Genomic DNA, 26,030 nt, shown 5'->3' on the forward strand with positions numbered 1-26,030 from the left:
AGATCTGGTCCTAGCTTTGCATGTCCAGAAACCCAACTTTTCCCCTCCCCCGCCCCACAGGAGAGCGCTTATTCCATTAAGTCAAAGGAACTTACCTGGGATGAGATGCAATGATAAATATAATTGTTGATTTTGTTAATGATTTATTTTCAAGGAATAATATAATCTGCTAGTGGATGAGATTTTTGTGACTTTTCAGCTGAGGTTTTTCCTATAGGTAGATTTATGCAGTACATCAAAGAGGTAACATTTTGAGGTTGTTTAGGAGGCAAGGATATATTTATATATTTTCAGCATTTTCTCATGAATGTGAATAAAATAATTTTAAAATAGTAGAGTGCAAGAGAACATATACTAAAAAGCAGAGGTCTCTTACCCTATATTTACACACATGTGTATTTAGTTTGACCTCTTCTGGTGATTCACACCTCTCTGCTTCTAAATAAAGTGGTACATAACTTATGTGCCAGTTTTATAATTAAAGATAATCTTTTGGCTTTTTATCAGAAAAGACAAAGTTTTATCTTATTTACATTATTACCACTCTTCCTTCTTTTCCTCGATTTTTTGATGATATTTTAGCTCTTCAATTTGTTGCTTTTCTGCTTTTAAATGATTTGCTTCAATCTACAGTCCATCAACTTCAGACTCCACTTATCTTCCTCACCTCTGCACCCCTCTCCAAACTTTGGAAAGCTATATCTTTATTTGCATATTGTCAAGATTGAAAACATACAAATTATGGGTTGTAGGCATAGTTAAGTCTTCCAAAAATGCTAAAAATCAGTATCAACATTAAGATTAGTATAACTGTGTAAATATTTATCATGGCAGTGCCAAATCATGTGTAATGGTTTCATTTATTCTTTAGTGAGTCCAGTGTCCCATGCACCAAAAGATAATATCCCTAACATTAAGATAAAGAACCAAAACCATTTTAAGGGCATCTCTCTTGGTGCTTTCTTTAAAGAAAAGCTCACAGGAGCTTAAAAGATAAAGAAAACTTATGTTTTCCAGTGTCTGTTCTTTTGTCTTTATTTATTCATTTATCCTTTTCCATGTCAGTGATATGGCTCAAACTATATGCTCTAATAATTCTATTATACATTCAAGCCAGTGATCACACATAGACATCTACTAGAGGTATAGAAGAAGGTGAGAGAAAAAAAAAAAAAAAATATGGGAAGGAAGAAGTATTGAAAAAGTCCCTTCATGGGGAAAGGGTGACAGAAAATCATCTTTGAGAAGGAAAGAGTGTCAAAGAGTATAAATTTATCCATCATGAGGATTAAAATGTAATAATATAGAGTCCATTTTCTCTCAAGCAAAGCAAAACTGTATCTGAAAACCGATTATATGCAAAAATAGTCATAAGCAGTGGTAGTATTCTTCTGACTTTTTCAATACTCATCTCTATATCTTGGTTATTTTCCAGTATTTTAACATTATTCTCATCAGAATCTGAGCTCTGTGGATCCTGTTCAGACAACTTGGAGATATCAAGGATGCTGATTCTAGAAGACACAGAGAGGAGTAGTTTGTTTAGGAGAGAGGTGAAGAAATACACATATATAGATTTAAACAACTCAAAACCAAACTAAACTGAAGTTTGGGAGAGAAACAAAACAAAAGGGAGAATTCCTGGAATGAGACAGAAAAACATCTCAGATTTCCCAGTTCCCACCTGTACTTTAGGAACATACAGAGTCCTGAAGAAAGGAGAGAGCTAGAGTGTCAAACTCCAATTGTGCTATTCTTGTCTTTCTTCTTTAATGAAAGTACCAAGGAACATATAGTCTTCCCTGTTTTATCAACATCTGAATGTTACAGATATGTTTTACATAATATCTTCTTGATTTAAATTCTATTTCTAGTCTTTTCCCCTGTGTTGAATCACAAAGGTTGAATCTGAGATGTATAAATCTGAACCTCTTTTTCTCTGTCCCAAGAATATATCTTCAATATTCTCACAAAATAAATTAGGTCCCCTGTCCCACATTTCTTGCACCTGGGGGCTGAAATGTCTGTCCATACCCTCTCCAATTACATGACTATATTCTCCATCTAAGTCTTATTGCTGCTGCTGCTGCTGCTGCTAAGTCACTTCAGTCGTGTCTGACTCTGTGCAACCCCAGAGACGGCAGCCCACCAGGCTCCCCCATCCCTGGGATTCTCCAGGCAAGAACATTGGAGTGGGTTGCCATTTCCTTCTCCAATGCATGAAAGTGAAAAGTGAAAGGGAAGTCACACAGTCGTGTCTGACTCTTCGCGACCCCATGGACTGCAGCCTACCAGGCTCCTCCATCCATGGGATTTTCCAGGCAAGAGTACTGGAGTGGGGTGCCATTGCCTTCTCTGCTAAGCCTTATTATTTTCACTCAAAAACATATCTTTCTGTGTCATCATTGTCAATTCCTCCATCTCATTGCTTTTTTTGACTACGACATTTGAACCTCACTCTATTCTTGGGTATTTGGGGTATCAGAATCACATTGCTTTCTACAAGAGGATTATGTGTTTACTTATTTCCTATTCTCTTTCTGTTTACTCTTAGGGCACAATGTAACCTAAATCTCACCTTTTCTCTGTACCTAATGTACACTCAGGTTAGAAAATTTGGGTGAAACTGTGTTTCTTCTCCACATTCTCATAAAACTAGGGATTCCCTTTTTGTCATTTTTCATAAAAGCTTTTCTATAGAACAGCTCATCCCAGTGAGGCAGCACCACTTACATGCACTCATTCTGGGATTCTGCCAACCCCAGGAGACTCCAATTTTGTTCAGATGAAATATTATTTAGAATGGGCTGAGCCCTTGTATCTCCCTTTATCAACTGGGATGGTAGCACAGGTGGCTCCTCCTTCTTCCTTATATCTAAATCTCACTGAGGCTAAGACCATAAAGCATCTAAAAACAACTGTGTCTGTAGGGAAGGTCTACCCCTTAGGGGGCACAGTAGCCTTGTATCACATCAACAGTTAGACAAGGAAAACCTTAAGGGGAACTCGATTCCCATATCAGCATCTCAAGAAGCCATCTCTCCTAACCTAGCCTCTCTATAATTATCGAGTGTTTGTTACTAATTCCAACATTTTAACTCAGCTGAATTAATGGCAAGACATGAGGCTTTATGATACAGCAGTGGGACAACTTCAATTGTTATAATGGCTCCATTCTGCTCATCAATGACTTTCTCAGTTCCTGCCCTCACCTGATTGCATTCTTTTGATGGATTTCATTTAGCCACTTTGCTCTCTGTTTCAGAATTCTCAGCCTCAGAATACTTGATTTGAACACATTTGTGTGTACAAAAAAACAGAATGATGTAGAGCACCATAATGGAAAGTCTGAGGTGAATACTGGGGAGATTCTTGGGAATGCAGACTGTTGAGACCAAGACCAACCATGGGTTGGGTTGGGAAATTTATAAAATTCCATAAAGATCTTCTATCTTGTTTCAGTGATTTTTCTCCTGGTGATGTGTTTTTGTTGATGTAAACCTTTACCTATTCGGGGCTTCTCTGATAGCTCAGCTAGTAAAGAATCTGCCTGCAATGCAGGAGACCAGGGTTCAGTCCCTGGGTTGACAAGATCCCTTGTAGAATGGAATGGCTACCCACTCCAGTATTCTGGCCTTGATAATTCCATGCACTATATAATCTATTGGGAGTTGGACACGACAGAGTGACTTTCACTTTCATTTTCACCTATTCAGTCCAGTTCAGTTCAGTTCAGTTGCTCTGTTGTGTCCCATTCTTTGTGACCTCATGGACTGCAGCACACCAAGCCTCCCTGTCCATCACCAAATCCCAGAGTTTACTCAAACTCATGTCCATTGAGTCAGTGAGGCCATCCAACCATCTCATTCTCTTTTGTCCCCATCTCCTCCCTTCTTCAATCTTTCCCAACATCAAGGTCTTCTCAAATCAGTCAGTTCTTCATTTCAAGTGCCCAAAGTATTGGAGTTTCAGCTTCAACATCAGTCCTTCCAATGAACACCCAGGACTGATCTCCTTTAGGATGGACAGGTTGGATCCCATTGCAGTCCAAGGGACTCTCAAGAGTCTTCTCCAACACCACAGTTCAAAAGCATCAATTCATCAGTGTTCAGCTTTCTTTATAGTCCAACTCTTACATCCATACACGACTACTGGAAAAACCATAGCCTTGACTAGATGGACCTTTGTTGGCAAAGTAATGTTTCTGCTTTTTAATATGCTGTCTAGGTTGGTCATAACTTTCCTTTCAATGAGTAAGCATCTTTTAATTTCATGGCTAAAGTCACCATCTGCAGTGATTTTGGAGCTCCCCAAAAATAAAGTCTGACACTGCTTCCCCATCTATTTGCCATGAAGTGATGGGACCGGATGCCATGATCTTTCCTTTCTGAACGTTGAGCTTTAAGCCAACTTTTTCACTCTCCTCTTTCACTTTCATCAAGAGGCCCTTTAGTTCTTCTTCACTTTCTGCCATAACGGTGGTGCCATCTGCATATCTGAGGTTATAGATATTTCTCCCAGCAATCTTGATTCCAACTAGTGCTTCATCCAGCCCAGCATTTCTCATGATGTACTCAGCATATAGCTCTTCTTGGCCCTCCTGCACCCGCACAGCCACCGCTCCTTGGGGTGGGGTAGCTTTGCTGGAGCAGCCATGAAGAGATAACCCCATATCCAAGGTAAAAGAAACCCAGGTAAAATGGTAGATGTTGCAAGAGGGCATCAGAGGGCAGACACACTGGAACCATACTCACAGAAAACTAGTCAATTTAATCACACTAGGACCACAACTTTGTCTAACTCAATGAAACTAAGCCATGCCCTGTGGGACCACCCAAGATGGGCGGGTCATGGTGGAGAGGCCTGACAGAATGTGGCCCACTGGAGAAGGGAATGGCAAACCACTTCAGGATTCTTGCCTTGAGAACCCCATGAACACTATGAAATGCAAAATGATAGGATACTGAAAGGGGAACTCCCCGGGTCAGTAGGTGCCCAATATGCTACTGGAGATCAGTGGAGAAATAACTCCAGAAAGAATGAAGGGATGGAGCCAAAGCAAAAACAATACCCAGCTGTGCATGTGACTGGTGAAAGAAGCAAGGTCCGATACTATAAAGAGCAATATTGCATAGGAACCTGGAATGTTAGGTCCATGAATCAAGGCAAATTGGAAGTGGTTAAACAGGAGATGGCAAGAGTGAACGTCGACGTTCTAGGAATCAACGAACTAAAATGGACTGGAATGGGTGAATTTAACTCAGATGACCATTATATCTACTATAGGCAGGAATCCCTTAGAAGAAATGGAGTAGCCATCACGGTCAACAAAAGAGTCTAAAATGCAGTACTTGGATGCAATCTCAAAAACGACAGAATGGTCTCTGCTCATTTCCAAGGCAAACCACTCAATATCACAGTATTCCAAGTCTATGCCCCAACCAGTAATGCTGAAGAAGCTGAAGTTGAACGGTTCTATGAAGACCTACAAGATCTTTTAGAACTACCATCCAAAAAAGATGTCCTTTTCATTATAGGGGATTGGAATGCAAAAGTAGGAAGTTAAGAAACACCGGGAGTAATAGGCAAATTTGGCCTTGGAATACGCAATGAAGCAGGGCAAAGACTAATAGAATTTTGCCAAGAGAATGCACTGGTCATAGCAAACACCCTCTTCCAACAACACAAGAGAAGACTCTACACATGGACATTACCAGATAATCAACACCGAAATCAGATTGATTCTATTCTTTGCAGCCAAAGATGGAGAAGCTCTATACAGTCAACAAAAACAAGACCGGGAGCTGACTGTGGCTCAGATCATGAGCTCCTAATTGCCAAATTCAGACTTAAATTGAAGAAAGTAGGGAAAACCACTAGACCATTCAGGTATGACCTAAATCAGATCCCTTATGATTATACAGTGGAAGTGAGAAATAGATTTAGGGGACTAGATCTGATAGACAGAGTGCCTGATGAACTATGGAATGAGGTTCGTGACATTGTACAGGAGACAGGGATCAAGACCATCCCCGTGGAAAAGAAATGCATAAAAGAAAATGGCTGTCTGGGGAGGCCTTACAAATAGCTGTGAAAAGAAGAGAAGTGAAAAACAAAGGAGAAAAGGAAAGATATAAGTATCTGAATACAGAGTTCCAAAGAATAGCAAGAAGAGATAAGAAAGCCTTCCTCAGTGATCAATGCAAAGAAATAGAGGACAACAACAGAATGGGAAAGACTAGAGATCTCTTCAAGAAAATTAGAGATACCAAGGGAACATTTCATGCAAAGATGGGCACAATAAAGGACAAAAATGGTATGGACCTAACAGAAGCAGAAGACGTTAAGAAGAGGTGGCGAGAATACACAGAAGAACTGTACAAAAAAGATCTTCACGACCCAGATAATCATGATGGTGTGATCACTCACCTAGAGCCCGACATCCTGGAATATGAAGTCAAGTGGACCTTAGAAAGCATCACTATGAACAAAGCTAGTGGACGTGAAGGAATTCCAGTTGAGCTCTTTCAATTCCTGAAAGATGATGCTGTGAAAGTGCTGCACTCAACATGCCAGCAAATTTGGACAACTCAGCAGTGGCCGCAGGACTGGAAAAGGTCAGTTTTCATTCCAATCCCAAAGAAAGGCAATGCCAAAGAATGCTCAAACTACTACACGGTTGCACTCATCTCACACACTAGTAAAGTAATGTTCAGAATTCTCCAAACCAGACTTCAGCAGTACGTGAACTGTGAACTTCCAGATGTTCAAGCTGGTTTTAGAAAAGGCAGAGGGACCAGAGATCAAATTGCCAACATCCGCTGGATCATGGAAAAAGCAAGAGAGTTCCAGAAAAACATCTATTTCTGCTTTATTGACTATGCCAAAGCCTTTGACTCTGTGGATCACAAGAAACTGTGGAAAATTCTGAAAGAGATGGGAATATCAGACCACCTGACCTGCCTCTTGAGAAACCTATATGCAAGTCAGGAAGCAACACTTTTTTAGAACTGGACATGGAACAACAGACTGGTTCCAAATAGGAAAAGGAGTACGTCAAGGCTGGATATTGTCACCCTGCTTATTTAACTTATATGCAGAGTACATCATGAGAAACGCTGGGCTCGAAGAAGCACAAGCTGGAATCAAGATTGCTGGGAGAAATATCAGTAACCTCAGATATGCAGATGACACCACCCTTATGGCAGAAAGTGAAGAGGAACTAAAAAGCCTCTTGATGAAAGTGAGAGAGGAGAGTGAAAAAGTTGATTTAAAGCTCAACATTCAGAAAACGAAGATCATGGCATCCGGTCCCATCACTTCATGGGAAATAGATGGGGAAACAGTGGAAACAGTGTCAGACTTTATCTTTTGGGGCTCCAAAATCACTGCAGATAGTGATTGCAGCCATGAAATTAAAAGACGCTTACTCTTTGGAAGAAAAGTTATGACCAACCTAGACAGCATATTGAAAAGCAGAGACATTACTTTGCCAACAAAGGTCCATCTAGTCAAGGCTATAGTTTTTCCAGTGGTCATGTGTGGACGTGAGAGCTGGACTGTGAAGAAAGCTGAGTGCCGAAGAATTAATGCTTTTGAACTGTAGTGTTGGAGAAGACTCTTGAGAGTCCCTTGGACTGTGAGGAGATCCAACCAGTCCATTCTAAAGGAGATCAGCCCTGGGATTTCTTTGGAAGGATTGATGATAAAGCTGAAACTCCAGTACTTTGGCCACCTCATGCGAAGAGTTGACTCATTGGAAAAGATTCTGATGCTGGGAGGGATTGGGGGCAGGAGGAGAAGGGGATGACAGAGGATGAGGTGGCTGGATGGCATCACCAACTTGATGGATATGAGTTTGAGTGAACTCCTGGAGATGGTGATGGACAAGGACCCCTGGTGTGCCGTGATTCATGGGGTTGCAAAGAGTCAGACATGACTGAGTGACTGAACTGAACTGAACTGACTCTGCCTATAAGTTAAATAAGCAGGGTGACAATATACAGCCTTCACATACTCCTTTTCCTATTTGGAACCAGTCTGTTGTTCCATGTCCAGTTATAACTGTTGCTTCCTGCATACAGAGGCAGGTCAGGTGGTCTGGTATTCCCATCTCTTTCAGAATTGTCCAGTTTATTGTGATCCACACAGTCAAAGGCTTTGGCAGTCAATAAAGCAGAAATAAATGTTTTTCTGGAACTCTCTTTCTTTTTCAATAATCCACCGAATGGTGGCAATTTGATCTCTGGTTCCTCTGCCTTTTCTAAAATCAGGTTGAACATCTGGAAGTTCACAGTTCATGTATTGTTGAAGCCTGGCTTAGAGAATTTTGAGCATTACTTTACTAGCATGTGAGATGAGTGCAATTGTGCAGTAGTTTGAACATTCTTTGGCATTGCGTTTCTTAGGGACTGGAATGAAAACTGACTTTTTCCAGTCCTATGGCCACTGCTGAGTTTTCCAAATTTCCTGGCATATTGGGTGCAGCACTTTCACAGCATCATCTTTTAGGATTTGAAATAGATCAACTGGAATCCCATCACCTCCACTGGCTTTGTTCCTAAGGCCCACTTGACTTCACATTCCAGGATGTCTGGCTCTAGGTGAGTGATTACACCATTGTGATTTTCTGGGTCGTGAAGATCTTTTTCACCTACTAGAGTTCTGAAAAGGTCGATTCTGATGGCATTGGGTTGGCCAAAACGTTCATTTAGGTTTTTGTAACATCTTATTGAAAAACCCAAATGAACGTTTTGGCCAAATCAATATTTGCCAGTTTTTTCGTGTTTTGAAGGAGAAACTGCCCCTGGAGATTCATCCTCTTTCTTTCTTTCTTTCTTTTTTGTTGTTGTTGTTCCAAATGCCTCTGTTAGCATTCAAAGTCTCCTGGCTTACAGTGCTTGTCCTTCATCGCAACCTGACCCATCGTCCAACGAATTATGCAATTTTATTCAAGTCTTCACAGATTGGCTTATAAAATCAATGATAAAAATCTCAACAGACTATTTTGTAGAAATGGAGAAAAGCAAATCTAATATTCATATGGACTTGCAAAGAACCATGGGTACCCAAAACAATCTTGAAAAAAAACTAAAGAACAAAGGCAGAGGAGTCATGTGTTCCTATGTCAAAATTTATTTTGAAACTACAGCAATGAAAATAATATGGAAGTCCAGTGGTTAAGACTTCATACTTTCACTGCCAAAGGTCTGGGTTTGATCCCTGGTCCAGGAACTAAGATCCCAAACAAGCCACCTGATGCAGCTAAAAATTTAAATAAATAAACACTTTGTGAAAAATACATTTAAAAAAGAATATGATACATACAAAATGATAGACATATAAGCCAATAAAATATAGTTGAGAGTCTAGAAAAGACCTATTTATCTTTTCAATTGATTTTTTTTTCCTTTCGTCTGCATGCATCTTAGGTGCAGCATGCAGGGCATTTTGATGCAGTACATAGACTCTCTAGTTGTGGCACATGGGCTCAGTAGTTGCCAAGAGCTTAGTTGCTCCCGTGGCATTTTGGATCTTAGCTCCCCAACCAGGAATCAAACCCATGCCTGCATTGCAAAGCAGATTCTTAACCACTAGACCACTAGGGAAATCCCTGTCAATTGGTTTTTGACAGGAGAATGAAGAATACTCAGTGGAGAAAGGATCATTTCTTCAACAAACGATGTTGGGGAAACTGAACAAACACATATTAAAAAATAATAAAGCTGAAGCCTTATCCTACACAATGCACAAAAATTAGCTCAAGTGGATTAAAGGCTTAAACATAAGACCTGACACCGTAAAACTGCTAGAAGAAAATAGGGAAGAAGGTCCTTCATTGATCTGGGCAACTGTATATGACAACAAAAGCACAAAGAGCAGAAGTAAAAAATCAAGTGTGACTGCATCGAACTAAGAAGATTATGTGCAGCTAAAGAAACAATGAAAAGTCAATGTACAGAATGGAAGAAAATATTTGCAAACCATAATCTGACAGAATTCAATATCAACAACCAAAAACATCTGATTAAGAAATAAGCATAAGGTCTGAGTAGATTCTTTTTAAAAAGACATCCAAATGGCCAAAAAGTACATGAAAATGTGTTCAACATCACTAATCATTGAAAGTGAAAGTGAAAGTCACTCAGTCGTGTCCGACTCTTTGTGACCTCATGGACTATACAGTTCATGGAATTCTCCAGCCCACAATACTAGAGTGGGTAGCCTTTCCCTTCTCCAGGGGATCTTCCCAACTCAGGGATCGAACCCAGGTCTCCTGCATTGCAGGCAGATTCTTTACCAGCTGAGCCACAGGGGAAGCCCAAGAATACTGGAGTGGGTAGCCTATCACTTCTCCAGCAGATCTTCCTGACCCAGGAATGGAAGCAGGGTCTCCTGTATTGCAGGCAGATTCTTTACCAACTGAGTTATCAGGGATGCCATTGGGGAAATACAAACTAAACCCACAACGAAGCAGGACTGCACACACGTTTGAATTGCTATCATCAAAAAGACAAGTGTTGGCCAAGATGTGGAGAAAAGGGAAACTCCTGGGCACTGATGGTGGAAATATAAATTAGTATAGCCACTATGGAAAACAAAAAAAAAATTTAAATATAACTACCATGCAATCCAGCAATCCCACTTCTGGGTATATACTTGAACTCCCATGTTTATTATAGCATTATTCGACATAACCAAGATAGGGAAACAACCTAAGTGTCAATCAATGGATGACCAGGTAAAGAAAATGTGATACAAATATACAGTGGAATATTACTCAGCTATGAGAAAGAAGGAAATCCTATTTGTGGAAACACAGGTGAACAATGAAGACATTATGCTACATTAGATAAGTCAGAGAAAGACAGTGCTGTATGATACCACTTATTTGTGGGATCTAAAGAAAATAAAATCACAAAAACAGAGTAAAATGGTGGTTACCAGGAGTTGGGCGTAAGGGTAGAATTGGGAAGATGTTGCTTAAGGGTACAAACTTACAACTAGTAGATAAATAAGTCTTGGAAATAATGCACAGCAGACTAAATATAGACAATACTGTATCATAAACTTCTAAATTTCTAAGCAACTAGATCTTAATCGTTCCCACCACAAAAAAGAAATGATAATTATATGCTAGAGGGGTTAGCTGTAACTATACTGGTAATCAAACTACAGTATATAAATGTAACAAATCAACACATTATACACCTTAAACTTACACAATGCCATATGTTAATTATATATCAATTTTAAGTGTTTTGTTTATCACTGTAAATTTAAGAGATCACAAAATAGAGGTCAATGTCTAGTTCTCAAAAATCTAAGTACAACCAATTTATTTTATCTATTGTTGAAATAGTTCACTGTTTCTTGTATTATGCAGCAAAGTATTTAGCTTGCATTTTCTTCATATATTTTACTTTAAGAAATGTAAATTAAAATTAACTGAAAATATTAATATACAGAACAGAATTCACATACATCAGAATAAGACATTCATACCATGAGAAGCCCATGGAAACTGGGGCTCACGTGTGGAATAATAGAATCATGGCCCCCGTTTCACACTCACTTCTGGGCATATATTTGCTCACTTAATGAAAAAGGTAAGAAATTGATATCTCTATTTACCTAAACTTCTCTTCCACTAACTTTCTCACATACACCAACCTACGCCCCACAAACCAGCTCACGGAATTCAATGTGACTATAATTAACTTCACTGTCTTTGCTTTAGCTCAGAATTTCACAACATTATTCCCATATTTCTGCAACTGGAATTACATAACTCAGGCTTAGTGACACATTTCTATCCTCTGAAGATAAATGGCCAGAAGGAAAATTCTGGAGGTTTGCTGATGAGGAAGCCCTGAGCATGTGTGGCATGAATGTGGGAGTTTTCACAGCTGTCAGAGCATCAGACCAATAAGAACTAAAACTGGAGTTCCGTAAATTGCCCGGGCCACTCCCTGCTTTCAACTCCAAAAGCAGCCCTGCTCAAATCTGCCCACTTCTTTCCTCATCTAATCAATACGGCTCTTTGTTGTTGCTGTTCAGTCACTCAGTCGTTTCTGACTCTTTGCAATCCCACTGACTGCAGCATGACAGGCTTCCCTGTCCTTCACCATCTCCCAGAGCTTGCTCAAACTCATGTCCATTGAATCAGAGATGCTATCCAACTATCTCATCCTCTGTTACCCCCTTCTCCTCCTGCCTTCAGTCTTTCCCAGCATCAGAGTCTTTTCTAATGAGTCGGCTCTTCACATCAGGTGGCCAAAGTATTGGAGCTTCAGCTTCAGTATCAGTCCTTCCAATGAATATTCAGGGTTGATTTCCTTTAGGATTGATTGGTTTGATCTTCTTGCAGTCCAAGGCACTCTCAAGAGTCTTCTCCAATACTGCAGTTCAAAAGCATCAGGCTAATCAGGAGGCCACCCTCTCTCCTCTAAGCAGCCTATGGAATGCACTCTTGACATCCTTGTTGCGAAGGCTGTACACAAAAGGGTTGGCCAAAGGCGTAATGGACGTGTACATCACAGCAGCCACCGTGTCCTGATCCTGAGAGTTCTGGGAAGGAGGCTGGAAGTAGACCCAGATGATGGTGCCATAGAAAAAGCCAACCATGGTGAGATGGGACCCACAGGTGGAGACTGCACGGTGGCGACCAGCTGCTGAGGGCAAACGTAGGATGGTGGCCCCAATGCAGATGTAGGAGAGTACAATGAGGGCACAAGGGCCCATCATGAGGAAGCCTCCCTCCAAGAATATGGCCAGCTCATTGGGATGGATGTCAGAGCAAGAGGCTTGCAAAAGTGGCCGGTGGTCACAAAAGAAGTGGAGAAGGCGAACGTTGCCTTTGGCATCCGCAGCCCAGGAGAGAGGCAACAGGAATCCCACATGCAGCATGGTGTGCACCACAGACACCACCCAACAGAAGGCCAGTAAGCGGGCACAGCATTGGCGATTCATCACTGAATGGTAGTGCAGAGGGTCACAGATGGCCATGTATCGATCCAGAGCCATGACAGAAATAACAAGTGTGTCTGTAACGCCAAACACATAAAAGAAGAATAACTGGGCCAGGCAGCGGGCAACAGGAATGGCTGGGTCATGAGTGACCAGATGGGCCAGCAACTGGGGCAGAATGACTGTGGACAGCCCCATGTCTATAACTGAGAGACCACGGAGCAGATAGTACATAGGTGAGTGGAGCCTGGAGTCCCGGGAGATGAGCAGCACTAAAGTCACATTCCCCATCATAGTGGTCAGGTAAATAGCCAGGAACAGGACAAAGAGGACAATGGGAGGGACTTCAGCTCCTGAGAACATGAGAAGCAAGAAAACTGGAGAATGTGAAGCATTAGGGGCACAGCCCATGATGAATGACAAAGAGCCCACCTGAAAGAGTTTGAATCAAAAACCAAGTCGTGGGTCATAGGTTACAGCTCATAACAATTTTAGTTAATTTATGTACATTCTTCAAGCTCCTTAAGGACTTAAATTCAACTGAGCACTATAGCCCTTACTAAATTTACTCCCTGAATTTGTTATAGCATTTTTTCCTTTACTTCTTCCTTGCCGTCCACTCTAATGGGTTCTTCTACGTAATCCACATACCCTGATAAAGTTCCTTGTACTATAAAAACCCTTCATTCAATATTATCTTTTCATCCAACTACTATTTATCTCCTTCCAGTGACAAACTTCACAAAAAAATTTCTATACTCACTGTCTCTAGCTCCTCATCTTCTAGTCACACTTCATCACCTGGCCATCTTCATGATTTCTTTGTATGAACCTGTAAGGAACATAATGTATTATTTAATATGTAACATATAAAGAAATGAATCTTTATAAGTAGTTGGTTTTTGTAGCAAAATTGCTTCAGGTTGTCATGAACTAACTTGTTTTTCCCTTTTATTTGATTTGGTTGGTTAACAGCATCATCATTTTCATCCATTTGATGGACCAAACCAAAAACAGGGGGACTCTCTCCATCATCTCCCCATATCCAATCACTCCTTGACTTCTTTTCCCTTACAGTAATCACCTACCTATAAAATCTTCCTCTTGGAGCATCATATGAGCCCACTGGAGAGCACCCACAGGTAACGATTGCTGCATTCTTCCCAGAAAAGACTAATTCAAACCCTTGCTCATCCCTTGGAACCCCCCCTCAGGACTGACATCAGACTGTACCCCTCCAGACTTAATAGTCTAAGATTGTCTAATCCAAACTAGAAGCCTTTCAAGATAACACAGCTCATGCACCCTCCTTGGATCCAGTTGTCCCAAGAAAAACTCATAATCTCATTCCAACATATTCTGGAAATACAGCCTTCTCAAATTGTTCTCCATGCACTGGCAGGAATTGCACTTGGACCCTCCCCAAATGTTCATTAAGGCCTTAAATAACATTTTTAGATGTATCTTCATTTCCAAACTTGTTTTCTTAAACTATCTTTTCATTATCGATTTTTAATATAACATTGTGACCAAATAATTAAATCTCTATGAGATTAGTTCTTAGAAGCATTTTGAGACTCACTTTGTGAAATAAAATGTGGCTAAATGGACCTATGGAATACAGAAAGTGGCCCCAAAACAAACTCATAATTTTTAGAATTGAAAAGGCATTCTCAGTGAATGATGGATTATTCAGCTAAATACTGTACTATATGTATATATATTTTCAGTTCAGTTCAGTCACTCAGTTGTGTCCGACTCTTTGCGACCCCATGAACTGCAGCACGCCAAGGCCTCCCTGTCCATCACCAACTCCCAGAGTTCACCCAAACCCATGTCAATTGAGTTGGTGATGCCATCCAACCATCTCATTCTCTGTCATTCCCTTCTCCTCCTGCCCTCAATCTTTCCCAGCATCAGGATCTTTTCAAATGAGTCAGCTCTTTGCATCAGGTGGCCAAAGTACTGGAGTTTCAGTTTAAGTATCAGTCCTTCCAATGAATATTCAGGACTGATTTCCTTTAGGATGGACTGGATGGATATCCTTGCTGTCCAAGGGACTCTCAAGAGTCTTCTCCAACATCACAGTTCAAAAGCATCAATTCTTCGGTGCTCAGCTTTCTTTATAGTTCAACTTTCACATCCATACATGACCACTGGAAAAACCATAGCTTTGACTAGACAGACCTTTGTTGACAAAATAATGTCTCTGCTTTTCAATATGCTGTCTAGGTTGGTCATAACTTTCCTTCCAAGGAGTAAGCGTCTTTTAATTTCATGGCTGCAGTCACCATCTGCAGTGATTTTGGAGCCCCCCAAAATAAAGTCAGCCACTATTTCCACTGTTCCCCCATCTATTTGCCATGAAGTGATGGGACCAGATGCCATGATCTTAGTTTTCTGAATGTTGAGCTTTAAGCCAACTTTTTCACTCTCCTCTTTCACCTTCATCAAGAGGCTCTTTAATTCTTCTTTGCTTTCTGCCATAAGGGTGGTGTCATCTGCATATCTGAGGTTACTGATATTTCTCCCAGCAATCTTGATTCCAGCCTGTGATTCCTCCAGCCCAGCATTTCTCATGATGTACTCTGCATATTATATATATATATATTTTTTTAATTGTGATCTACTCATGTTACACAGCACTTGAAACCAAAACCCATGCATCAATAAGCTTAAGTCTTCAACATGTATTAACTGAAAACTGCCAGTTCCGGATGTTAGAAAAGTATGGCAGATATGAATTTTTCAAAAGTGAAAATACTGTGTTATTTTTTTAAAACAGATATAATATATATTATGACTACTTTATTTAGGATAGTGGGTGCCTTGTTTGGGGAAGGAGGAAGGATAGAGGATAACATAAACAAGTAGTATGGGTTTTAATTGTATCCATAACAGTTGATATTTTCAAAATAAGAACTGAAACCAAAAAGGGAAAATGTTAAGCTTTGTTAAAGTTAGATATTAAGTGTATGTACTTCATTGCCTTGGTCTCACTATATTTTTCTATATTGTGAAACTTTTCCAATTGAAAATATAGAGAGTAAAAGCAAGGATAACAACTGAGATATGAGAGTATTTTCCTATATTTTCTTTATTCATTCCATCGTAAGACTAAGCACATCATTCTACTCAAAATAACATCCACCGTAGTCAAATCATACACTCAGCATCAGGACATTCAAGCCAGTATATCATGGAGAATCCAAAACTGGGTAATATTCATCTTAGAACTGGGAGACTCAGGTTTAGCTTCAAAATAATTTTCCAAAACCTTATGGAAAAAAAAGATGTCACAATACATGTGCACTATAACTGTCAGACCTACAATAAGCCAATGAACCACAAAGTTTCCCCAAATTGTTTTTCCCCAATCTAAGGTATATTCTATGTTTCCAATTACCATTCCTATTTCTCTTCTCACTCTAATAAGTTCTACAGTGATTTTCTGATCGAAGCTCTTTGTTTAGAGTTTGATTCTAGAGATCTAGAGTGAGAGAAAATTTTTAGGCAGGACTCTTATAATAGCGGGGAGAAATCTTTAGCCAAATCGTAAGAAACTCAGGTAGAGGAATCATCACTGCCTATGTTCGTCTGGCATCAGGAACTCAGGACTAGGTTAATCATAACATTTGGTTGATGCTATAGCCTATTCATTGGTCTGAGCATCACATTCTTGCTTGCTCCTTTGGCTTTGAGTATGATTAAATGAGCATTAACTTACTATTCAACACAGCAACTAGAATATTGATGATGAATCATACTTACTTCTATGAACATTATCCATCACCTCTTCTTGTCACTCTTCACCTAAGATAACCAACCTCCTGAATCTCAACTCCAAAGCAGCCTGCTCAAATCTGCCCACTTCTTTCCTCATCTAACCAACATGGCTTTTGTTGTTGTTGTTTTTCAGTCGCTCAGTCATGTCTGACTGTCATCCCGTGGACTGCAGCACACCAGGCTTCCCTACTCTTCACCATCTCCCAGAGCTTGCTTAAACTCATGTCCATTGAGTCGGGGGTGCCATCCAACCATCTCATCCTCTGTCACTCCCTTCTCCTCTTGCCTCTTTCTTTTGTTAATATATGCTTATATTTGCTATATATCTGCTATAGGTATTCCAGGAAGAATATTATTAAGTTTCAGATGATCTGAAATTGGTAAAAGAGTAAAAACCTTTAAGTAAGTTGTGGCTATCTGATTTTATGCCTCAATATTATATTACTTAGATTCACCAAAATTATTGGCTATAGCTGTTCATTTGTCTTTCATTGCTACGTAACAACCTTTTGTGTGGATACACCACGATGCATTTAACCATTTGCTGTGATGTGTATTTGCCTCTGCTATACAGAGTATGGGCCTAGGCTGACAGAAGTTTATATTGCTGTGCTCCAAGTTACTAACTCTTTTACATGACCAGGTGTCTTGACTTGTCCAAGTCTTGTCCAAGTCTCAGATTCCTTTACCACAAAATAGACATAGAAACTATGTTTGCACAGTTGTTAGAATACGATAAAATGCCAATTAGTGTTTTTAAATTGTAATTCATATCTTATGCTCTATCAACTATTTGCTCCATGTCATACATTTAGTATAATTATAGTCTACCTACAAAATAATTCAGTCAAAATTTTGCTGCCAAGGTTATCAGTGAACAATCTTCACCATATACAATGATATTTAACAATGTTAGTGTTAGTAGTAATAGTGGGAATAATAAATAACATGTCTGGAGTCCTTGCTATATGCCAAACAGCACACTGCACTCTACATGTGTGATTTTATTAAATCTGTACTGTATTAGACACTATTTTATTCCTCACTTTACAGATGAGGAAACTGAGGCAGAGAAATTAAGTAAACTAGCTTTAATGCTCCACAGCTACTCAATGACAGAGCTGAAATTTTAACACAGAGAATTGGACATCCTGACTATTGCTTCTCTCAACTCTTCTTCATTTTCCTTCTCTACTTATGGCATTATTAACTACTATCCATCCCCCATATTCTTGGCATTTGTTCTCTTCTAATCTTACTGCTGCAAAACTATGAATTTCATCTTGCTTCTCTCAATGGTTGGTTCTTTTCTATCTACTTGTTTTCTCTTTTCCCATTCCCTTCACCAGAAAGGGTCCCCAAGAACAAACCTGAAAAAACATGTCTAGTCCTAGAGCCTTATTGACCAACTTAATACTGACTATTCATAAATCCATGTCTCCAAACCTAGCTGACCTCACTGCTACAGTAAAGAGCTAGAGGAGCCATGCTATAGTTCTGATAAAAATAAAGTTCATAATGAAGCAGAGTATATAGGGAGGACTAAGAATATAGATGAAGGAACTAGAGAGAACAGTGAGGACTGGAAGAGAACATGAGACACAAGAACCATCCAAAAAAAGCACAAAATGAGGGGGTATATGGAACAGGGAATAAAATACAGGTCAAATTACTACAAATCATCCACACTGGAGACTTTTGATAATTTATAAGAGCAATTGCCAAGACTACTTTTCTCACAAAGCACAGTTGTTACTTTAAACAATGATGGGCAACTGTAATCTGTGTCTTTGGAAATGTCTGAGAAGAGAGAGAACAGAAGAATTGGGTTTTAAGATTCATCTGAATACCTGAATTTTCCTGTAATTCCCAGGAAATAATTTTGGCTAGATCAAAGGAAGAAGGTAATCACATGATCCAGAAGATCATTTACTTATCATCCACTCATTGATTAATTTGGGTATTATAGAAATATTTCTTTGCTCTGATGGGACATTAAGACAAGCTACACAGGCTCTGTCATGAAGAAACCACAGTATGGAAAGGAAGTAAGACCAATATTGGATGAAAAGCAGTGTGATAAGTGACAAACATAAGCAAAGGGGCTTGTGGTGCTTATTTGGAGCAGGTCCGGTCTCAGCCTTAGGTGAGGTCAGGGATGGGCTGAGGTGAAGAAGAGATTCTTAGGAGTTAGCAAAATCATAGCAGGGTGTAACATAAAAACTCTTCTGCATGCTGCATTACTTCAGTCATGACTGACTCTGTGCAACCCTATGGACTGTAGCCTGCCAGGATCCCCTGTCCATGGGATTCTCCAGGCAAGAATACTGGAGTGGGTTGTCATGCCCTCCTCGGGGGATCTTCCCGACCCAGGGATAGAACCTGTGTCTCTTATGTCTTCTGCACTGGCAGGTGGGTTCTTTACCACTAGCACCACCTGGGAAGCCTCTTCTAGTTGATACCAAAACTGTCCTCCATTTTACTCAGTGAACAGCTGGCATTCTGTATGAATAAAGTGAATGTGATATAAGTAACTATGTGTGTGCATGTGTGGGTACATACATGCATGTTGTATATAAGCTTCATGTATGTGACAAAAAGTCAGAACATAATTATTGAAAAGCAGAATTTACTCTCAAATTGGAGTTTCTTCTAAACTTTTGTTCCTTGACGTTCCATAGTTCTAAAAATAATTTTTTTTTTTTCCATGAAGAGATGATTGAAAGGAATGCCAAGTGTCAGAGACATAGAAATGAAAATGCAATAGAGGAAAGAATTAATGGGAATGGAAAACAAAGTAAGAATGCAAAGTAGTGGGAAAGGGAGGATGAAAACATAAGATGGAAAGAGTGTACAGAGTGAATGGGTGAATGGAAAGAAAATGAGGAAATAAGAGGAAGAACTTTTGAAATGAGAAGAGAGAAACACAATTAAGGAGGGGAAACTTTTTAATGATTGGGACAGAGATAATGAGCAAAAATAAAGATTTGGAGAAAGGAGGGAAGACATGTGGATGACCACTAGGAGAAGGGTGGGAATGTGAAAAGAATAGAAGAGCAGAATGGAGGGGGGTCATGAAATGGTTCAAATGAAAGAGAAGAGTAGGCAGGTGTGAGAAACGGAACATCAAGTGGGAATGAACAGAAAGGAGGGCCAGTGAGAGAGATTGTCATGGTGAGGAGAGAAGGGAATGGCTGTGAGAACATAAAGGAAAAGGGATGATGTTAAACAGAATGTGTCCAGAGTAAGAGAGGGGTTATTGATATAGAAAGATAAGAATTGATCAGGAGAAAACGGGCTAGTTTTCCCGCTCACACAGTCACCTGGCAAGAAAGGACTTTGACCCTGGACTTTGTGGCTTCTGCCTTCTGTCAGAGATCAGGGATCTGGCCATGGTGCTGAGTAACAGATCAGTGTATGGGGCTGGAAGTCAGGAGTAGGGAGGTGAGGTGGGATTTAGAGATTGTGGGGCCCTAGAGACCTCTCCTCTAGAGCCACCTGGGGGAAGCGAGGTATATTCCCTGCCATTGCAGAGAGCAAGAAAGTATGGACATACTCTCAAGGGAAGGCTAAATGCACTTCAAGTCCCTGGCAACAACTTCATGCCACTGATCCTGATGGGATGGGAGACAACTTGATCAATGTTCAGGCAACACAAACGGCAGACTCTTGTGTCTCATCACCCAAATCACTCACTCAGTCATCACTGTATTTTCTTCCTGTGATATAATAAGCATGATGTAAGGGCCTAAATTGTAGCTCTGGAGACAAATCAGATCAGATCAATCACTCAGTCGTATCTGACTCTTTGTGATCCCATGAACCGTAGCATGCCAGGCCTCCCTGTTCATCACCAACTCCCGGAGTTCACTTAGACTCATGTCCATCGAGTCAGTGATGCCATCCAGCCATCTGATCCTCTGTCATCCCCTTCTCCTCTTGCCCCCAATCCCTCCCAGCATCACAGTCTTTTCCAATGAGTCAACTCTTCGCATGAGGTGGCCAAAGTACTGGAGTTTCAGCTTTAGCATCATTCCTTCCAAAGAAATCCCAGGGCTGATCTCCTTCAGAATGGACTGGTTCGATCTCCTTGCAGTCCAAGGGACTCTCAAGAGTCTTCTCTAACACCACAGTTCAAAAGCATCAATTCTTCGGTGCTCAGCCTTCTTCACAGTCCAACTCTCACATCCATACATGACCACAGGAAAAACTATAGCCTTGACTAGACGAACCTTTGTTGGCAAAGTAATGTCTCTGCTTTTGAATATGCTATCTAGGTTGGTCATAACATTCCTTCCAAGGAGTAAGCGTCTTTTAATTTCATGGCTGCAGTCACCATCTGCAGTGATTTTGGAGCCCAGAAAATAAAGTCTGACACTGTTTCCACTGTTTCCCCGTCTATTTCCCATGAAGTGATGGGACCAGATGCCATGATCTTCGTTTTCTGAATGTTGAGCTTTAAGCCAACTTTTTCACTGTCCACTTTCACCTTCATCAAGAGGCTTTTTAGTTCCTCTTCACTTTCTGCCATAAGGGTGGTGTCATCAGCATAGCTGAGGTTATTGATATTTCTCCCAGCAACCTTGATTCCAGTTTGTGTTTCTTCCAATGCAGCGTTTCTCACGATGTACTCTGCATATAAGTCAAATAAACAGGGTGACAATATACAGCCTTGACGTACTCCTTTTCCTATTTGGAACCAGTCTGTTGTTCCATGTCCAGTTCTAACTGTTGCTTCCTGACCTGCATATAGGTTTCTCAAGTGGCAGGTCAGGTGGTCTGGTATTCCCATCTCTTTCAGAATTTTCCACAGTTTCTTGTGATCCACACAGTCAAAGGCTTTGGCATAGTCAATAAAGCAGAAATATATGTTTTTCTGGAACTCTCTTGCTTTTTCCATGATCCAGCGGATGTTGGCAGTTTGATCTCTGGTTCCTCTGCCTTTTCTAAAACCAGCTTGAACATCAGGAAGTTCATGGTTCACATATTGCTGAAGCCTGGCTTGGAGAGTTTTAAGCATTACTTTACTAGCATGTGAGATGAGTGCAATTGTGCAGTAGTTTGAGCATTCTTTGGCATTGCCTTTCTTTGGGATTGGAATGAAAACTGACCTTTTCCAGTGCTGTGGCCACTGCTGAGTTTTCCAAATTTGCTGGCATATTGAGTGCAGCACTTTCATAGCATCATCTTTCAGGATTTGGAATAGCTCAATTGGAATTCTATCACCTCCACTAGCTTTGTTTGTAGTGATGCTTTCTAAGGCCCACTTGACTTCACATTCCAGGATGTCTGGCTCTAGGTCAGTGATCACACCATCGTGATTATCTGTGTCGTGAAGATCTTTTGTGTACAGTTCTTCTGTGTATTCTTGCCATCTCTTCTTAATATCTTCTGCTTCTGTTAGGTCCATACCATTTCTGTCCTTTATCGAGCCCATCTTTGCATGAAATATTCCTTTGGTATCTCTGATTTTCTTGAAGAGATCTCTAGTCTTTCCCATTCTGTTGTTGTCCTCTATTTCTTTGCATTGCTCGCTGAAGAAGGCTTTCTTATCTCTTCTTGCTATTCTTTGGAACGCTGCATTCAGATGCTTATATCTTTCCTTTTCTCCTTTGCTTTTCACTTCTCTTCTTTTCACAGCTATTTGTAAGGCCTCCCCAGACAGCCATTTTGCTTTTTTGCATTTCTTTTCCATGGGGATGGTCTTGATCCCTGTCTCCTGTACAATGTCACGAACCTCATTCCATAGCTCATCAGGCATTCTATCTATCAGATCTAGGCCCTTAAATCTATTTCTCACTTCCACTGTATAATCATAAGGGATTTGATTTAGGTCATACCTGAATGGTCTAGTGATTTTCCCTACTTTCTTCAATTTCAGTCTGAATTTGGCAATAAGAAGTTCATGGTCTGAGCCACAGTCAGCTCCCGGTCTTGTTTTTGCTGACTGTATAGAGTTTTTCCATCTTTGGCTGCAGAGTATAATCAATCTGATTTTGATGTTGACCATCTGGTGATGTCCATGTATAGAGTCTTCTCTTGTGTTGTTGGAAGAGGGTGTTTGCTATGACTAGTGCATTTTCTTGGCAAAACTCTATTAGTCTTTGCCCTGCTTCATTCTGTATTCCAAGGCCAAAGTTGCCTGTTACTCCAGGTGTTTCTTGGCTTGCTACTTTTGCATTCCAGTCCCCTATAATGAAAAGGACATCTTTTTTGGGTGTTAGTTCTAAAAGGTCTTGTAGGTCTTCATAGAACCATTTAACTTCAGCTTCTTCAGCATTACTGGTTGGGGCATAGACTTGGATTACTGTGATATTGAATGGTTTGCCTTGGAAACGAACAGAGATCATTCTTGTTGGGGGCCAGCGTGAGGCACTCCGCCCGTGGCAAAGGTCATGAGGAAGGAGGCTCGACATACGCAAAGGTGGAATCGAGCCTCAGGAGTCCCCCTGGAAATTCTCAAGCATCTACCCCCATAACCAGAGCCTGCCTACTTTACTACTTTGTGCTCACCTACACCTCTGACTTTACGGGGGGCTGTCCCCCACCACCTCTTTTGGAGAAGGAGTTAACTTAGAGCTCCAGTTAATAATAATTCCTGGGTGTGATAGGAGTGTTTCAACCTACAAACTCCTCTGAAGGTTCTCTAGCCTGCCTGACAGGCTTGTCCAGCCACATGTGGTTGCTCACAGCCTCCCAACTGTGAGAGGCATGAGATGCTTTAAACCTTCTAAAAACAGGTTCTTTAGAGAAGTTAGAAAAAATATTAGTATAAGTATAGTGGGCTGATTAGAAATTGTATTGGTGAAGGGTTTTTCATTTGTTGAGCCAATGTTTACTGCTAAGTCTCCACATACCCTGCCCTTATACACAGTAATGAATATATAGAAGAAATAAGTGTTAACCTTTGATATTAATCACGTTGGACCTTAGGCTAAGTAAATTATTTCCTTAATTAAAACCCACTACACCCTCACCCTATAGGAATGTAACTTTATTTGGGTGGCATCTGTTTTAAGAATAATCACCCCTGGAGAAATAAGTGTCCTGGTTGACTGACTGCTGTCACAAGGAGAGGGTCATAAATTGTCAGCAGGCCCGCCTGGCCAGAAGATGATGTAACACCCCTAAGACCTCTGTGTACATTTGTATGAAGCACCTGACTTTAATAAAAGTCAGGACTGCTGTCCCTGCATGACTTTTGTGTAACATCTCAGTGTATAAAAACAGACCCTGGAAAATAAAGAATTGGGATCAGTTCCTCGAAATACTGGTCTCCCCATGTCTCTCTCTCTCAAACTCTGGCTGAGTCTCCATCTGGAGCACAGAGCCCACCATGCTTACTAATTATGCCTGGGCTTCTAAGATCCGACCAGGGATGCCTCAGTGTCTCCACTCCTTCAGGAGAATGGAAGGACGCCTGCGGCCTACGTAAGTGGTGCAAGCTTCTTGTCTTGAAGTTTTATTGGTTTCCTGCGTAAACCAAGCTACTCAGCCTCTTTTCTCCACTGAATTTTCCTGCTGAGCTATCCTCATTCGACTACTCTTTATATCTCTAATTAATATCTAATTAAAGCCAGTGTATTCGCTGATGCCGTCCCCACTTCGAACTCCCTGGATCAGCCAGGGCTGGACCTCGGCACATTCTATCGTTTTTGAGATTGCATCCAAGTACTGCATTTCGGACTCTTTTGTTCACCATGATGGCTACTCCATTTCTTCTGAGGGATTCCTGCCCGCAGTAGTAGATATAATGGTCATCTGAGTTAAATTCACCCATTCCAGTCCATTTCAGTTCGCTGATTTCTAGAATGTCTACATTCACTCTTGCCATCTCTTGTTTGACCACTTCCAATTTGCCTTGATTCATGGACCTGACATTCCAGGTTCCTATGCAATATTGCTCTTTACAGCATCGGACCTTGCTTCTATCACAAGTCACATCCACAGCTGGGTATTGTTTTTGCTTTGGCTCCGTCCCTTCATTCTTTCTGGAGTTATTTCTCCACTGATCTCCAGTAGCATATTGGGCACCTACTGGAGACAAATAGAAGTAACTATATTTCTGAGATATACCACTTACAAACTTTGTGCATTTGCAGTTATTAACACTTCTTAACTCTAGTCTGGGCTTCCCTGATAGTTCAATTGGTAAAGAATCTGCCTGCAATGCAGGAGCCCTCAGTTTGATTCCTGAGTTAGGAAGATCCACTGGAGAAGGGATAGGCTACCCACTCCAGTATTCTTGGGTTTCCCTTGTGGTTCAGCTGGTAAGGAATCCAAAAATATAGGAAATTCACAAAACCTAGTAGCAAAACCCCAAAATAACTCAATTTTTAAATTGGCAAGAAATTTGAATAAGCATTTCTTCAAAGAATGGGCTTCCCTGATAGCTCAGCTGGTAAAGAATCTGCCTGCAATGCAGGAAACCTGGGTTAGATATCTAGGTTTGAAGATCCCTTGAAGAAGGGAAAGGCTACCCACTCCAGTATTCTGGCCTGGAGAATTGCATGGACTACAGCCTACGGGGTCACAAAGAGTCAGACACACCTGAGCGACTTTCACTTTACTTCACTAAATCTAGTCTATTTATGTAGAAAGTGCTGCTACTGCTGCTAAGTCATTTCAGTCATGTCCGACTCTGTGTGACCCCACAGACAGCAGCCCATCAGGCTCCCCAATCCCTGGGATTCTCCAGGCAAGAACACTGGAGTGGGTTGCCATTTCCTTCTCCAATGCATGAAAGTGAAAAGTGAAAGTGAAGTCGCTCAGTCGTGTCCGACCCTCAGCGACCCCATGGACTGCAGCCTACCAGGCTCCTCCATCCATGGGATTTTCCAGGCAAGAGTACTGGAGTGGGGTGCCATTGCCTTCTCTGTAGAAAGTGCTAATAACACCCAATTTTTAAGTAAGTGATTGCTTTAAAGATTGAAATATTATATATAAAGTTCTGATTATAGAGATTGTCATGTAGTAAAAAGCTCAAATAATAATTGTTCTTGTTGCTGCCACCACCACCACTGCTACAATCACTGTGGGTGTTACACAACCAAAGTGAATTCAGGTTTTCCATGCTGGTAGGATGTACTTTGAAAACCTCAGTTCCTCCATTTGATTTTGTGCTCCTGGAAGGACAGGGCTGTGGTTAATTCACCTCTGTATCCAGTGTCTAGCATGGTATCTGGCACAAAACAAGTACTCAAGAAAGAGTGGCTGGATAAATGACCAGCCAGTGACAATTCTTCTCTCATTCACCCTGGTTCCCTACACCCTCC

The 26,030-nt window shown here is 40.8% G+C and overlaps 1 protein-coding gene across 2 annotated transcripts in view; it reads right to left on the reverse strand.

The window, feature by feature from the left end:
• Positions 1-1,522: 1,522 nt before the first annotated feature.
• Positions 1,523-26,030, reverse strand: part of OR1B1 (olfactory receptor family 1 subfamily B member 1) — a 184,991-nt gene continuing 160,483 nt past the window's right edge. For both annotated transcript variants that reach the window (XM_070799209.1, XM_070799210.1), the window contains one exon: positions 1,523-13,801. In XM_070799209.1, the coding sequence (XP_070655310.1) occupies positions 12,427-13,380 (954 nt within the window). In that variant the 5' untranslated portion in view covers positions 13,381-13,801 and the 3' untranslated portion in view covers positions 1,523-12,426. The remainder of the gene's footprint in view (positions 13,802-26,030) is intronic.

This window comes from Bos indicus, chromosome 11 (genome assembly GCF_029378745.1).
Source record: "Bos indicus isolate NIAB-ARS_2022 breed Sahiwal x Tharparkar chromosome 11, NIAB-ARS_B.indTharparkar_mat_pri_1.0, whole genome shotgun sequence".
NCBI lineage: Eukaryota > Metazoa > Chordata > Mammalia > Artiodactyla > Bovidae > Bos > Bos indicus.